This window comes from Meleagris gallopavo, chromosome 1, assembly GCF_905368555.1.
Source record: "Meleagris gallopavo chromosome 1, MGAL_WU_HG_1.1, whole genome shotgun sequence".
NCBI lineage: Eukaryota > Metazoa > Chordata > Aves > Galliformes > Phasianidae > Meleagris > Meleagris gallopavo.
Window position 1 is genome coordinate 120,815,914 of NC_139404.1, and position 15,298 is coordinate 120,831,211.

At 45.6% G+C, this 15,298-nt stretch overlaps 1 protein-coding gene across 3 annotated transcripts in view; it reads left to right on the top strand.

Annotated features, from left to right (window-relative positions):
* Nucleotides 1–2,869: 2,869 nt before the first annotated feature.
* GPM6B (glycoprotein M6B) overlaps nt 2,870–15,298 on the top strand; it is a 107,794-nt gene continuing 95,365 nt past the window's right edge. Inside the window, exon 1 of one of the 3 annotated variants that reach the window (XM_085211983.1) lies at nt 2,870–3,038. In XM_085211983.1, coding sequence (XP_085068109.1) covers nt 3,035–3,038 — 4 coding nt within the window. In that variant the 5' untranslated portion in view covers nt 2,870–3,034. Of the gene's footprint in view, nt 3,069–15,298 lie in introns of all 3 variants that reach the window. The other 2 variants (XM_085212002.1, XM_085212012.1) reach the window with 2 other exon arrangements.

Here is a 15,298-nt window from a genome sequence, read left to right on the forward strand (position 1 = left end):
GTTTTGATTTTGAAGAATATCTGTTCCATATGCTATTGTACATGAATGTTAATTTCTGCATGCTAGCTGAACTACCAAACCACTTCTCGCTTTTCATCTTTCCTTTTCCCTCTTTTTCCCCAAACTACACAAGGCCAATGATCTGAACCATTTTGCTCAGCATTTTGCTATATGAACGTTCCAAAAGCAGCTCTGTGTAGCGAGCACTGAGAAGGGGCTTTGGTAGCAGCAGTGGGAGTCTAAAGCAGATCAACTTAACATAAAAGGTACAAAGGACACAGGAGAGCGTGAGTCATTCTCCTTAATCTACACTGAGATGCTGAGTTCAAAGCATGGAAAGGTCACTGCTCCATTGCACGCAGATGACAGTATGAAGAGATTCAATTGTCATCTAATTTCTCTTTAACATCCATGGCTTCTGTAGCGCCACTGTGAGCAGGAGATCACATGGGAGAGAAGGGCCCCAGCAGGCCTTGGCTGCGAGGGAATCTCAGGAGCTCAGGACAGAGAGGAATGCCAAATCCATAGAGGAAGGCCACAGAGAACACAGAGAACTAAAATCCGATGTTAGCACTTCTGCTTCCCTTAAACCCAAAATACACTGGTGATAGCATTAAAAGGGAGGCTGGCTCGTAAGCCTCTGGTTTTACATGGTTTTGGAGATTTGCTGCGGTTTTGTAAAATCAAGCATAAGAGAGGCTCCCTATATACTCCAACCCTCTGGAAATTGGAAATGACTGTTGCCCACTGGCAGCACTGGTGCTGTAGTCAGAAGAAATATTTACAAGTAACCAGTGAGTCCACTGTCAGCAAACACAGAAATGTTTGCGGTTTGTTACCCAGGCTATGGAAAAGGTTTCAAGCACCCAGCATAGGCAATAAATTACATCAATCAGCACAGAATTGCAGCCTTCACCCTGCCCTTTACAGTTTTAGCTTGCAACAGAACCAGGTCCTGCTGTTACCCCTTGGTGCCTGGAGTGTGGGATTAAACTGGCTTCCAGAATAACTTCCCATGGAGGAGTTGTTTGGCCACCAAGGCTCACTGAGAAGTTGCACACCTCTGCCTGTCTCTCTTTTCCTCTAAGCACTGGATAAAAGTGTGAGGGTGTGGAGCACAGTCCATGTAACCAGTAGCTATTTCTGTAGGCATCACAGTTCTGATGTGCTCTCCTGCAGAAGCCAAGTGTTCCTGCCTCTGTGGTCCTGTCTTTCTAGCCTAGCTGAGTGCTGTCCCTTCCTTTAGGTCGAGGAGCTGCAAGCCCTGACCCCAGCCCCGTACATCCCTCTGCCCCCCGGTCTTGGGATCTGCAAGTGGAAAACCCCACTGACTGCAGAGCTGTGGCCAGTATTTGGACAGCTGCTCTCTGCTGTGCCCTGGAGGGAAAACGAACAGCAGTCCTGGGGATGGCTCATCAAGGAAAGCAGGCCTCTCTCCTTAGCACATCTTATAGGAATGCTTCTTCCCCCCTGCTTTGCAGCAAGCCCACATACTCAGCAGCTGGCATTGCCCATGTTGGTCAGCTTCTGGGATGCAAGATGGCTCTTGGCTTTCTGCAGGACATGAACGAACACAAGCACAGCCAGAACCAGAATCAGCTGCTCCTGATACTAAACTGAACACAGCAGGGTGCTGTTACCACTTGCCTTCAGCTCCTTCTGGATTTTGTCCCTGCAGTGTGCAAGAAATGTGTGGATGTGGCACTGAAGGACATAATGGGCATGGTGGGGATGAGTTGGTGGTTGGACTACATGCATTTTCCAACCTTAATGATTCAATGACTTCCGTGCTATTTAGTGCAACTCAGTGTCATTTCCATCATGATCTCCTTATTCAAGGCTGTGTAGCTCATCTCCTTCAGATCCCATGAACACTGGAAACAGCTTGCCAGTGACAAGCTTGGGTATGATATTTTCCTCTCTCTATAAAATGGCTTACTTCTGCTGGGAGAAGAGTTTGAAGTTTTGTGGAGACATTCAGAGGAGCTGTAAGAAAGGACAGACTTTTTAGTAGAGTCTGTTGTGATAGGACAAGGGAAAACGGTTCCAAACTAAAAGAGGGAAGATTTAGATCAGACAAAAGGAAAAGCTTTTTTTACAGTAAGGGTTGTAAGGCACTGGAACAAGTTGCCCAAAGAGATGGTGGATGCCCCATCCTGAACCTCTAAGGGTCCCTTCCAACTCAAACCATTCTATGATTCAATGATTTCAAGTACAGGCCTACCTTTGGCACAGCTGTGCAGAGTACAATGAAGAGGACATGACAAGGGTGCTTATTCAACAGATCACAGAATCATAGAATCATTAACGTTAGAAAAGACCAGTAAGATCATCTAGTCCAACCACCAACCCAGCACACCGTGCCCACTAATCACGTCCCTCAGTGCCACATCTACACAGTCCTTGAACACCTCCAGGGACAGTGACTCCACCACCTCCTGTGGAGCCTGTGCCACTGCCTCACTGCTCTTTATGAGAAGAAACGTTTCCTGATATCCAACCTGAACCTCCTCTGAATTTAATGGTGGAATATGGTGGCCAAACCCAGAACATCAGCATGGCTGGGAGGAGCTCTGACCTTGCTGCTCTGCCTCACACCTGTTAGCATGGGGCAGAACTGGGTGACAGGACGACTTCTGTGTCCATTGCATCTGGCCGTGGAAGGGTTCCGTGCGCACGCAGACACTTCCAGCCCACCCCGTTGGTTCTTGGGGCTGCCCTCCTATTTCCCCCAGAGGAATCAAGACCCCCACTCGTGCGGCCAGAGCGCGGTTGTAGCAGCACTGCCCGGCGCAGTCGCGGGGCGGCGCTCCGCCTCCCTGCCCCGGGCCGAGCCGCGCCGCGCCGGGCCGGGCCCCCGGGCGGGGCCGTCTCCGCCCCTCCGGCCGCGCCGCAGCTGCCCGAGGCGAGCGGAGCAGTGTGCGAGCTGCGGCCGCTGCTCTCCGTCGCGCCTCCCGCTCAGCCCAGCCCGGCAAGGCGATCGCCCGCCTGCTCCCCGCAGCGCCCCGCACGGCTCGGGAGACCGGAGCCAGCCATGGGTAAGCGAGCCGGGCTGGAGGAGGGGGCAGGTGAGGGGGGCTCGCCGGCCTCAGCGCCCTTGGGGTCCTGGGAAGCGGTGCCGTCCCCGGCTCAGCCCCGCTTGGAGGAGGAGAAGCTCGGGGTCGGGCGGGGGTTTGGAGGCTTCTTCGGGCATGCGGGAGGGGCTGAGTGCGGGCGCTGCAGCCCGCCCGGCTGTCCTCGGTCTCCCCCCGAGCGGCAGCGCACGGAATGAATCGGACCGCGGGGAAGTTGGGCGGGCGGGAAGCGCCGCGGTGCCCGCGCGGTGCGCAGCGCTCAGCGCGTCCCTGTGTAACAGCGCGCCTCTGTGGAGCTGCCTCCGGTTTTAATTAAGCGAGAAGGAATAAAAGAGAATTTAATTGCCCAGCCAAGGGAAGCTGACAGAATTCTACGGTTGCTACTTAGTTAAATTAATTCGCATCACCTCATTCCTTAGTTTCTAACGGCTTATTAACCAGTTTGGGCTCTGGCTCCTGCGGCACTGTGGCCCCGTTACTGAGCTCTGCCGAAGTTTCCAACACCCTTTAGATATGTGTTACGGCACTGATTCTTCTCGCTGCTCAGCTGTGGTACAGCAAGCAGCTGAATTATCTGTATGTTCTGACAAGCTTGGGTTTTGTGTGTGCATTCCGTAGTCTGTTAGGCTGTTTCCACTGTGTAAACTTCTGAAATTGATATTAAATGAAGCTGTGCTGTTACAGCCACTCACTCCCGCATCTGTTGTCCTTCTCTTAACATAGGCTTTTGCTTTGCTGCTGTGGATTGATGTCAGAGGGATCTCAGGATGGGGATGGGAGGGGAGGAGAGGAGAGGGGGAGAAGAGTTTTGCAGTGTGTTGTTAGTGAAAGAGAAGCCTTCTTTGGATCACAGCATCGTATTTGAGGTGTGAGAGTATGCATTTTGTTAGATAGCCTTGTCTGTGCAGTAACTGGCTCAGGTTTCAAAACCGAAAAGCTGCTCCAGGTCTTCAAAGGTGGTTCATCTTGAAGAAGCCAGTCTGTATTACTGTGCTGAAAACTCAGAAGAACCCCAACACAGCCTCACGAGTCATGGGCTTTTGGTGTGCAGGCAGTGTACAGGTTGTGTCCCAATGGGTGTGTTGTCCTTCATGGAACAGCTGATAAAAGAGGACTGGAAAGAAAGAAGCACATATTGAACTCCTTGCTGGTGACAGTGGCCCAAGGACCTGCGCCTGCCAGCTTCTTGGCTTAGCAGCACTGAGCCCATGGGTGGCTGTGCTGTGACCCACCGGGTGCGGGGACATCCTCGGATGGGATGTTGCAAACAGAGCTCACAGCAATGGAGCCTTTGTAGCAGCAAACTGGTCCATGGTGAATGCAGTGCGCTGTTGGTGTGTTGCATAACAACCTCACCACAGCCGGGGCTGTGGGACCAGGGCTGGTGTGCAGCCTCCTGTCTCAATCACGAGGATGTGTTTGGCTGTTTCTAATTAGGACCCTTTGAATTGTCCTTACTTGTGCAAAACTTTTGTGTTAGGCTGGCCTGCCGTGACTGATTTCTTTTCCTTTTTGGAGTTGCTGCCATGGAGTGCATTGGGCTCAGTGCTTTGGAAAAGTTGGGCTTGTTGTAGTTACTGATGTTTATGGTGCACATTGACTCTAGGGTTGTCATTACTAACCACCGTGGTGCTTTGTGCATCCGTGCTCCAACAGCTGCCTTGATATTGCAATGCCTCACCTGGAGGTGTGGGCAATGCTTTACAAAATGAACAAAAACTACAAAACAGCTTTGTTCTAAAGCCTTGAAAAGCAGTACATGAAAGACTGTAATCCTATAGTTTTATAACTTTTCTTCTTTCTTCTCCACCAAACTGCTGCAAACAGAGGTGGAGCGATGCCTGCCTTGTGTGCCTCTCCTTGGATGCTGTGCCCATGACTGCTCTGTGACAGCCACCAGCCGTGGAGTCCCAGGGCTCCAGCAGCTTGGAGTGATGCTCCCCTATCCCAGCAGTGGCCCATGCCCCATGTGGACCATCCCTGTCAACTTCATGAGCACCTTACATGCTCTTTCCACGTGTGGAACTAAGTTCTCACCTTGCTGTAAAGTGTCTTCACAGGAGGTTTGGATATTCTACAAGCTAAGCTTTCTTATTATAAACAGCTGGGGGCAAATCCTGAGAGAAAATCAGCCCTCGTTCTTTCTGTCAACTATTCACTTTGTCCAGGCAGGAGCTGAAGTCTTTTGTGTGTCCTGGTAATAGTAAAATCTGATTAGTATTGGTCATTAAGGGTGGCTAGATTTCAATTATAAGGTCTCGTAGTCTGTATTCTATTAAATCTTGCACTTCTTAAAATATATTTAACTGGAGAAGTGTAAAATTTTATACTGCCATCCTTTCCCTGTCTCCATGAGTCCTATTTAAGGCTACGGAAAAGTGCTTAAATTTGCCTTCTTGATGTAAATAAACTTTCCTGTCTGAGAAGGAAATGGAGAAGAAAATGTTGTGCATTTCAGCTGTTTCCCAGTGTCCTAAATAATTTGAGGTTTCACCCTATTTAAAGGTTCTCTCTTGCTCTTTTTCTAAGTGCGTGGTTCAGTGATATAGGACATCTGCTGTCCCCTCTGTGGATAATGATACATCAGGTGGATCTGGAAATGTTACATTTCCAAAATACACTCCTGGTTAAGGATTTCACCCCCTGGAGAGCTGAGCAGTGGGAGTGCTTTGATTATCCGTTGCCTTCAGCGTATCTCTAGACCTTCTTCAACCAGCTGAAACCTATGTGTCACATCCAGCATTTAAAGCATTGCATTATTTCTCTCCAACCATGTATCTTTTCTCAGGTTGACTCTTGTGCTTTTCTGCCAGTAGTTGTGGTGTTGCAAGCATCATTTTTTTTATATGGTATTTGTCCAGCAGCTATTGTTTTTCAGGATTGTTGCTACCAGAGTCATTACTCTCAAAACCAGGAGTTAACCTAAATCTATTTCAGACTAAGTTAAAATGAATTGAAGATGAACACAGAGAAGCCCTGTTCTCAGTATGCCTTGCACCCACTGTGCTTGATGTCACGGCACACTTCCTTGCCCTGTGCAATCTGGAGAGATGAGAGCTGGAGCAGGTGAGCTTGGCTTTGAGTTGTGGCAGGCAAGCCTGAGGAAAGGCTGTCTCTGACAGCCAGGGGCAACTGAGATGTTGTAACAGGTACATGGGTCACAGGTGAGCCTGCTGCACTCTGTACGGATCCAGAAACTGGCAGTGGGAAGAATGCAACATAAATATCCTGAGAGGGTGAAGGACAACCCAAAGAGCCATGGAGTGGTACAGTGGTATCACCCAGGTTATAGGCAATGCAGTGTGGCCTTGAGGGAGCTGACTCCTGGTGACAGTGCCTGGGCTGGATGCTAGTCTCCTGGACTACTTCTTGCCCTTCTTCTGCAATTAGATGTGGACTAGTGGTGGGGTGGCCTTGGCTAAGCTGTGCCCTTCAGCGTGTCCCATTACCATCCCATGTAAGCACAGCAAAAAGAAATGGCAGTGAGGAGAGATTGACTGCTCATTATAACAGCTCGCATCGTGTGCACTGCTTAGTGCTCGCTGCTCTACTGCTTTCTATGCCATGTTTTAATGCTTTGGCAGTCTCCTGTCTCCTCCATGTTGCTTTTCTCTTGGTTTTAGACTCAAAAAGTTGCACTAGAGTTGTGGCCTGGGAAACATTTGCAAGCTGTGCAGAGAACTTTGAGAATTCAAGATCTTTTGTTCTTCTTTTTTTTTTTTTTTTTTGAGCTATTTGTCTAGCAGCAATTTCAAAATGTGAATGGAGGTTATGTTTCATTAATAGAAAGGTGTGCTTGAGTCAGAGCCATTGAGTGATGCAGAACGATTCTTCGATGTGCACCATTTGTGTGTGTTTGTTTTACTCTTTGATCCTTGAATGCACATGGTGCTTGGAAGTTTTAGCCTGCAGGAATATGTAAAGAAAGTGGCTTTCAGGAATGTGTTTTTGCTTTGTGTTTGTTGGGTTGGTTTTTTTGGCCTGGGGTGGAAGAATTTCAAAAAGGACTATGATTCACAGGTAGTGGGGATGTGGATGATGAACTTCTTGAAGGTTCAAACTGATTTGAATATCCAGTTTAAGATATGGCTCTCATAATTTTATGTGGTGGTTTTTTTCTTGTTGTTTGTTAGTTTGTTTTAGCGTTTGAATGAGAGCATAGAATAGTCATTTCCTTTCTGCTGCTGGTTTGGGTGCTGCCGTTTAAGGAGTACACCTGGTGTTAAGATTACGACTGGTCTGGTGTTCAGGGAGATCTGTGAAACAGAGTAAATGATGGGAGTGTGGCCAGAGGAGGATTACGTTTTGAGTAGCATACTGGTTTTGTTAATATTGGAAACATGTATTTGAGCTTATCAGTGTTTGCTGGGCTGGAGCTGTGCAGCCCGCTGCTGATGGCTAATCAAGGAAGAATCTGCCTTCTTCATCCTGCCAGCAAGTGGGAGCTAACTTGAGCTCTCCGATATATTTTTTACTCTACCTTGTAATGTACATATTTTTGTCAGCTTGCACACCAAAAAATTCTTTGAGGCTTCTAATCCTATCATATAGGGAGTGTGCACAAGATAAACTGCAGAGCGAGTGGGAACAAAGCTGCCAAGGGTGGCCTGGTGATCTTGAAACTTGGCTTCTTTTCAAGAGAGATTTTGAACTGAGATTTTTAAATTCTCTAGGTTTATGTGTGTTTTGCTTTCTGGTGCACTACAATTATTTTTTTGGTGGACTAAAAGCTTGATGTGAGCCAGGAGTGTGTGCTTCAGGCTTGGGAGGCCAACTGTATCCGGGATTCCATCGTAAGAAGGGTGGCATCCGGGAGAGGGAGGGAATTGTCCCCCTTCGCTCTGCCTTTGTGAGGCCCCACCTGGAATACTGCATTCAGGCATGTGGCCTACAGCACCAGAAGGATGCAGAGCTCTTGGAGTGGGTCCAGAAGAGGTCATGAAGATGATCAGAGGGCTGGAACACCTCTCTTTGAAAGAAAGGTTGAAGGAACTGGGCATGTTGAGCCTGGAGGAGAGAAGGCTCTGGGGAGACCTCATTGTGGCCTTCCAGCAATTGAAGAGGGCTTATAAACAGGAGGGAGTCTGAGTTTTTACACAGGCAGATAGTGACAGGACGAGGGGAAATGGCTTTAAACTAAAAGAGGGGAGATTTTGGTTAGGTGGAGGAGGAGGAAGAAATTTCTTTATTCGGAGGGTGGTAAGAACTGTGGTGCCCCACCCCTGGAGGCACTCAAGGCCAGGTTGGATGGGACCCTGGGCAGCCTGAGCTGGTAGAGGGCAGCCCTGCCCACAGCAGGGGTTGGGGCTGGGTGGGCTGTGAGGTCCCTTCCTACCCAAAGATTCCATGATTCTATGGTTTTGCAACTGAAGATAGTACTTTGTTCAAGTTAAGATGTCTTTTTACAGCTGTTTAAGTCGTAGGTTCTAGGAACTTCACTTGGGATTTAGTGCAGGAAAGTCCTGAATCGCATCATGCCTACAAATACCATGCAACTATGAACTAGAACAGTGGCCTGGATCTTCAGTGCTTTATATTAAAAGGCCATGGTTGGTTTTTTTTTGTTTTGTTGGTTGTTTTTCTTTTTAAGTACTTTTCAGAGACTTCAATTGATATCTGTTTACATATAGACTAATGCTTATATTGCCCAAACTGCGTTGACATAAATGTCATGCTCTTCCCCAAACTAAAGTGTAAGAAGTGTTGTTGTATTTGCTAGTAACACAGCTGAAAATAAGTTTGCCACATAGAACTTCCCTCATGGGAAATCAAATGGTTTTCTTGAGCTGCTTAGACATGCATTACAAAAAGAAGCCAAAACTTTGGGAGTAAGAGTTGACTAGTGGGAGTACATGAAGCTGAGAACTCATGGTGCAGGCACAGGGAGCTGCTCCAGCACATCTGTCAAGAGCCCACGATTTGTAAGGTGGCCCAAACAACAACACTTCCTACAACATCTGCTCCTGCTCTGTGACGGGGGCTGGTGCAAAAGCCAGGATTCTGGAAATCTCTGAGATATTTCTCATACCGCACCAGGGGAATATAACAAAACCTATTGCATAATCTGTTATTGCCTGCTCCCCAGCCAATGAAGTTACTAGGTGCTAAAGCTGATAAATGTTCCATTAAACCAGAATTTGATGTAAGCAAGTACAATGAGAGGGCTTTGCTTGACTGATTTGGCCAGGGCTACCCATTCCAGACTGAAATTAAAATGGCAATTTCTCATGCACAGTAATTGTATGATGAAAATTCCACGTTTCAGCTAGCATCTAGAAACTGTAATGACTTGGCATGAAAAATAGCCGGGTAAGTAATTTTGTTTTTATAGCCTGTTATTTTTAGTTCCCCCTTTAAATTATTTTTAAACACTTTGAAAAATACCTGTTTTTCTCCTCGAATTTGAGCTATAGAAAGCCTATAATAGATATTTGCTATTTAACTTCCTCCTCAAATTCCGCTATGAGGTTTTTTGGTCCTATCTGCCATTAATATGCTTGCAGCACCACATTTGAGAAGTCAGTGTGGTAATCTACCACATATTGGATTCCTCTTATTTCTCTAGGAGGGGCTGAAAAGAATCAGGAAGCAGAAAAGTCTCTTGAAAGTGCTAATAATTTAGAGCAGCCGTGACAGACTGAAGGTAACTATTTGAGGAGTGGGTGGAAATAAAAGAAAGCTCTAATGAGGTACCAGCTTTCATCAAGACTGGAATGATTTTAACTTCAAATAGCCTGTAGATTTCATTAAAACATATATATTTTTTTTCTTGTGAAACTTTTATTTCTGGATTTTCTGGAGCTTCCCATGGCAGTTTTCTTGCAAACAGTCACGTGTGTTCCCGTTAAATCAGCTCCCTGGCGTGGGCTAGGCTGTTTCTCACAGAGAGGAGAAAGCATTGGACCTCATGGCCAAGCCCTGTCCTTCCCTCCTGATATGCTTCTCTTTTGAGATTTGTATGCAGGGTGCGCGTCTGTGGGTAAGCTCTTCTCAGTCCCTATTATCCCTGCTTTTTTTATAGGTGCTCTTAAATGCTCCTTTCCTGGAGACCACTGGTTTTGTTTATTTCTCCTTCTGGCTCATACCGATCCCGTAGTTGCAATGTGAGTGAGCGTACTCCCTTGCGTGTAGTAATTCCATGGTCTTGTTTTCCTCCTTGTTTTCCCTCACATAGTGGCAGGTTTTATCTGATCAGTCTCCTCCTGCCTTTTGGACGATTTTGTGTCGACACTCGATCCTCCACTGAATGCTCTCTCAGTGGACTGATGGCCAAGGCACTTGCTGTGTTCGCACACACGTGCCACGAGCAGTAGGTGAGAGCTGCTGTGGCCCAGGCGGGCGATGCGCTTGGCACGTGCAGATGTGCTTTCTGTGGGTGACATCTCTCTGTGATAGCAGCTAGCTGTCATCTGCTTCAAAGCATGCGGTGTACCCCTGTTGGAGAAAGAAAACAGTGGGAAGGTTGGAGAAACAGTTTTTAAATAAACAGAATGTCAGAAGATGCTCTCTCAAATCAAAATGAAGGGATTTCCTGGAGGGCCATTAAGGGCCTGTGTTTCTCTTGCCACGGTAACTGGAGGTCATGGTACACATGGAATATTAAGTGTGGTTGCCAAAGCTAATGGGGATGCCCCAGCTGTTGTTAAAGCCTGTGTATAAATATGTTAATTACTGAATATGCTGAATCTTTTCTGTTGTTATAAGAACATACAAAGAAAAGAAATGAGGAATGTACTACCGTATTCAGCCCTGTTTGTTTCTCCCTCTGACAAAATGCTTCTGGTTGACAGAACTTTTTTTTTTTTTTTTTTTGATAGTTTATTAGTAAAATTAGTAAGATTGCTGTTTCTCATGTGTAGAAGGACCCTCCATTAATGGAAGTCAGCTGAAGTCTGCCTCACTCCTTAGAAAGAATTCTGTTCAAAAGAATTTGAGAACTGGGAATATTTCTTCTTTTTCAACATGGTTGAAAATGAGGGAGTTGGACTAGATGACCTTTAAAGGTCCTTTCCAACTCAAAGAATTCTATGATTCCACGATTTCACAATTTAACTAAAGGATGAGAATGGAAATAAACCCTGAGTTTCTGTTTTTAAAAGAAGCAAACAACAACCAAATAAATAATAATAATTAAAAAGACCACACAGCAGCTGCTTGGAAATGTAGTATCTCTGCTCCTTTTTGCTCTGGTGTGCTAAATGAGTCCCTGTGCAGAACTCCTTGTGGAGCTCCTACCATGGGCTTCATAAGGACATGCAGGAGGGGAGGCGTTGTTAGCAGCCACCATGTGAAATCCTGAAGTATTCCTTCCTCTGATATAACGCAGGTTTGGAAATTCAGAAAATCCAATAATGCCTGCTTAAGTTCTCATCTACTGTCATCCTCATGAAAATATTTGATCCTTAACTCTTTGTTTTTTTTAGGGAAGAGGATGGTAAGAATAGTAGGAGGAAAACATGCCTTTTTGCTTTCATAAGGAAAAGCGTGACTGCTGTGCCCACTTTCCACATGGTCAGTAGTCTGCCTTCTTCTGTACGTGTGAAATGTCCCTTCTGTTAGGGCATGTACCTTGTAAATGAAGTGTTTTCTGTTGCCTTGCTCAGAAAATATGTCAAGCTTTTCACTACATATGCTTCATTGCTCCAACACTTGTGCTTAGCATTTGCATCAGACTGTTATATTCTTTATGGAGAGTTTTCTTCTCAGTCGAGTTTAAGCATAGGAGAAAAATGATTTATTTTCCACGTTGGTAGTGTTTTCTTGGCATTGGGATAACTTTCTGACATTACAGCAGTATCCCAAATCTGAATTGATCCTAACTGCTACATGGAGTCTGAGGATGTTCAGAATTTGGTTCGTGGGCTCTCACATGACTTCTGTAGTCACAAGTGGACTTCCATCAGAGTCTTTCCTCTTCTGGTGGAAGCCAAAGCTGTGATGCTTAAAGCCTTTAGGCAGGACAGCTACTGTGCACCTCTGTCTCTCCTGCAGAGGACAGCTGGGGGGAGCACCCTGCTGACAGCAGCCTGCATTCCAGGGCACGCTGTGCTGGTGCTTCCTGCCAGGAGATGCTGGCTATTCATTTTAAATCCTTCCCCTAGGTCATCAAGATTTTTAAGGAGCTTTTGCTCTTTTTATCTTCAAAACCTCCTTTTTCCTTGACTATGACCTGCCAAAATAAATGTACTGTGTTTCTCTTAAGCGCTGAAGTTAATGATATACAGAACATGAAGGAAAAGAGGAGAGCAGCCATCTTCAGTTATGTACCCACTGTCGGCATCCCTGGTGTGTGTGATCAGGGGCTCTTGGGGCTCAACAACATATAAGATGTATAGAGCATCTGGGGTTTGGAGGATGGTCCTTCTGTATATCCTTTCCGGATTGAGTGTGAAATAAGGCTAGATTTTCTTCTCCTAGTGTCTGCTTTATGTCTTATTATTGCCCAGATGCAATGAAAGGCTTAACAGTAGCACTAGATAAAGCGATCCTCCTTGAGTTTGTGTATACTCATGACATACCCCACACTTATAATAAGCTCCATGATGAGGTGGCTTTGCATTGAAGTCAGTCACAACTACTATATACTCAATGGGGCAAGAGTTACTCAGTGTGAATGTCTGTGGTCTTCTGCCTAGGCTGCATAGCTTCTTTCCTTTTATGGTAATAATAATACCAATAATGCTAAACTTCCCTCGGTTCAAGGGGAGGTTTTACCACTGCCCTTTCTCTCCCTCACAGCTGTGGCAACCATCAGTGTGAGATCAGGACTGCAGAAGCTGGAGATGATTTAAGTAAATGTGCAGCACTACATACTAATTAATTCAGGTCATGATGCTCACCGAATCAGCACAGCAGCTTCCTGTCTCCTAAGTGATTACTGCCTTTCAGCTGTGAACCCCTTTGGCTTATGCCCAGAAAGAGCTGTACAGTAATTAAAATTAACCTGAACGGATTTAGAAGAGCCTGGTTTGAATTAGGGCATGGTTATTGACTCTAGCAGTATTTTACTTTGTAAAATCTTTCCCTTCTCTTCAGTACTATCCCCTAGGTATCACCTGGTAGCACCTGACTGAGGCCAAATCGTTTCTGTAGAGAAAGAAGGGGCTTGGCCAACCTGTACCATGCACTGTGGTGGGATGCTGTCAGAGCAGTGATACAAGCTGCTGAACTCACTGATGGCTGCCACTGCCTCGTGGGAGCTGACTCTAAAGAGATAGGGCTGTGGGTGCAAAAAATGAGGTGTGAAAGGGAATGCTATGGCGTGTCATCTAAAATGCTTACATAACAAAATAGGACTTGTAGGAGTTATCGCATTAAAGTTCTTTGGGCTTTGAGGAAATTGCTTTCTGTATACATAGGTAGGAACTTCAGGAAAAAGCAGGAGAATGAGACAGTTTTAATCTTAAACCATGGAAGCTTGAACGTGAGTTTTCATCAAAAAACTGCAGTAAAGGTGTTGAAAAAGAAGTGTCTTAGAGAAGGTTGTCTTGTTATTAGGCCACAACTAGCAGGATGTGTCAACATCCATCACGCTGGAGCTATACTGTGTGTTTTCCAAAGCATTTTTCTGGCAGGTCCTACTGAAAGCTGCCAAAGTGGTTTTTCAGATTCATCTCCAGGACAGTGGCCCAGCTGCCCCAATGGCCCTGCCTTGTGCTATGCCCTACATAGGTGTGCCATCTGGTACTGGATTAGGTAGTTGTCTTTTTCCACCATTGTTTGTTTTCATAGTGGTTAAGAAGTTGATGTCGTCAGAAACACAAAAAACAGTAGGAAACTTTTTGTTGTTTTCATTAATCCAGATAAGCAGAATACTTACGTTAGAAAGGTCTTTCTCTGCTAAGAAATTGAAACGCTCTTTCATTGGGGAAAAAAAAAAATGCATTGTAGCATGACTGACTTCTTTTCCTCTGAGGGAGCTGTCTCTGCAGTGAAATGAAACCAGTCCTTAGTTTCAAGACTTGTATTGGATATTCCCCCATTTTGGAAGCCATTGGAAGTGAATGCAAATGTGTGAGTTGTACATAGATGTTGTGGTTTAGACCAAGCTGTTTTTGTTTTTGTTGTTTGTTGTTGTTGTTTTGTTTGGTTGTTTTGTTCTGCGTGGTTTTTTTTTTTCTGTTCCTAAGTTATTTTAGAGGTCAGTAAGTCCTGTGAAATGATGGAGTGTTGATAATCTCTAAGCATGCCTGTCCTTTCTCCCTTTTCAAGAGTAGGTTTTTTGAAAGATGCCGTTAACCTCTACTACCCAAGAGATGTTTCACATCTTTAGAGAGGGTCTCCCCTCTTGTCTCCTTGCTTTCTGTGCTGGAGGCTGATTAGCATCCTTCCGGAGGGCTGTGGGTGTATTGTTCTTAGGCACCACAAAATCTTCAGTGTCTGTTCTAACTCCTATCCAGCCATTGTCTGTTGTAGTCCTTGAATGCTCAAAAAGTCACAAGACCCGCTATTATTTTGAAGACTTGTTTACTGTTTGGTTTCTGACCACTTAGTGGCTGGCACTTATTTTAAGTTTTCACTCTTCCATGTTTGTTTTCTGTTGTTGTTGTTTTGATCTTGAAAAGTTACAGTTTTTCCTGCTTGCTTTAGGTCTTCAGGCCAGCATCAGGCCTCAGTGGCAGCCTGTAAGAGGCAAGGCATGCTGTTTTTCCTAGGTGATATTGGCTCCTTAGCATTTGCTTTGGAAAGAATACTCTGTTCCAAATCATCTGCCTCTGCTTTTTACGCTTTTATCTTTGGTATAGGGTTTGCTGTTACAGGTCCATAGGAAAGCACAAAATCTGCTCAAGCTTCAAGCACATGTGAAATACTTGTGTTTTAGGGGAGCGTATCTGAAACAAACCTCTGGGAAAGAAATGGGAATCATCTTTTTGGAAGGAGATGCTTACGTGGACAGATGTATCTGGAAGAAAAGCATTTTCTTCTAACATCACAGAGATTCAGCATTTTTTTTCCATTTTCCAAGTACCCTGCACTTCTTCCCTGCCTTTTCCCTTTAGAGAAATGAGAAATTGCTATAAAATAACTGCTGGCGTTTGAGCGATGCACTAGGTCTATCCGGTACTTCCACGTATTCCCTGTTCAGTCACTAAAGAGGCTCCGTTAGTTGCTACGTCCTTGTTACAAACGTTTAATCTAAAACCAATAAATTTGAGGGTGGGGGAAGCAGGGCGTTTCACAATAATGTTGTTAAGGAAATCCTTGCAAAACTGACGTAAGCGTCA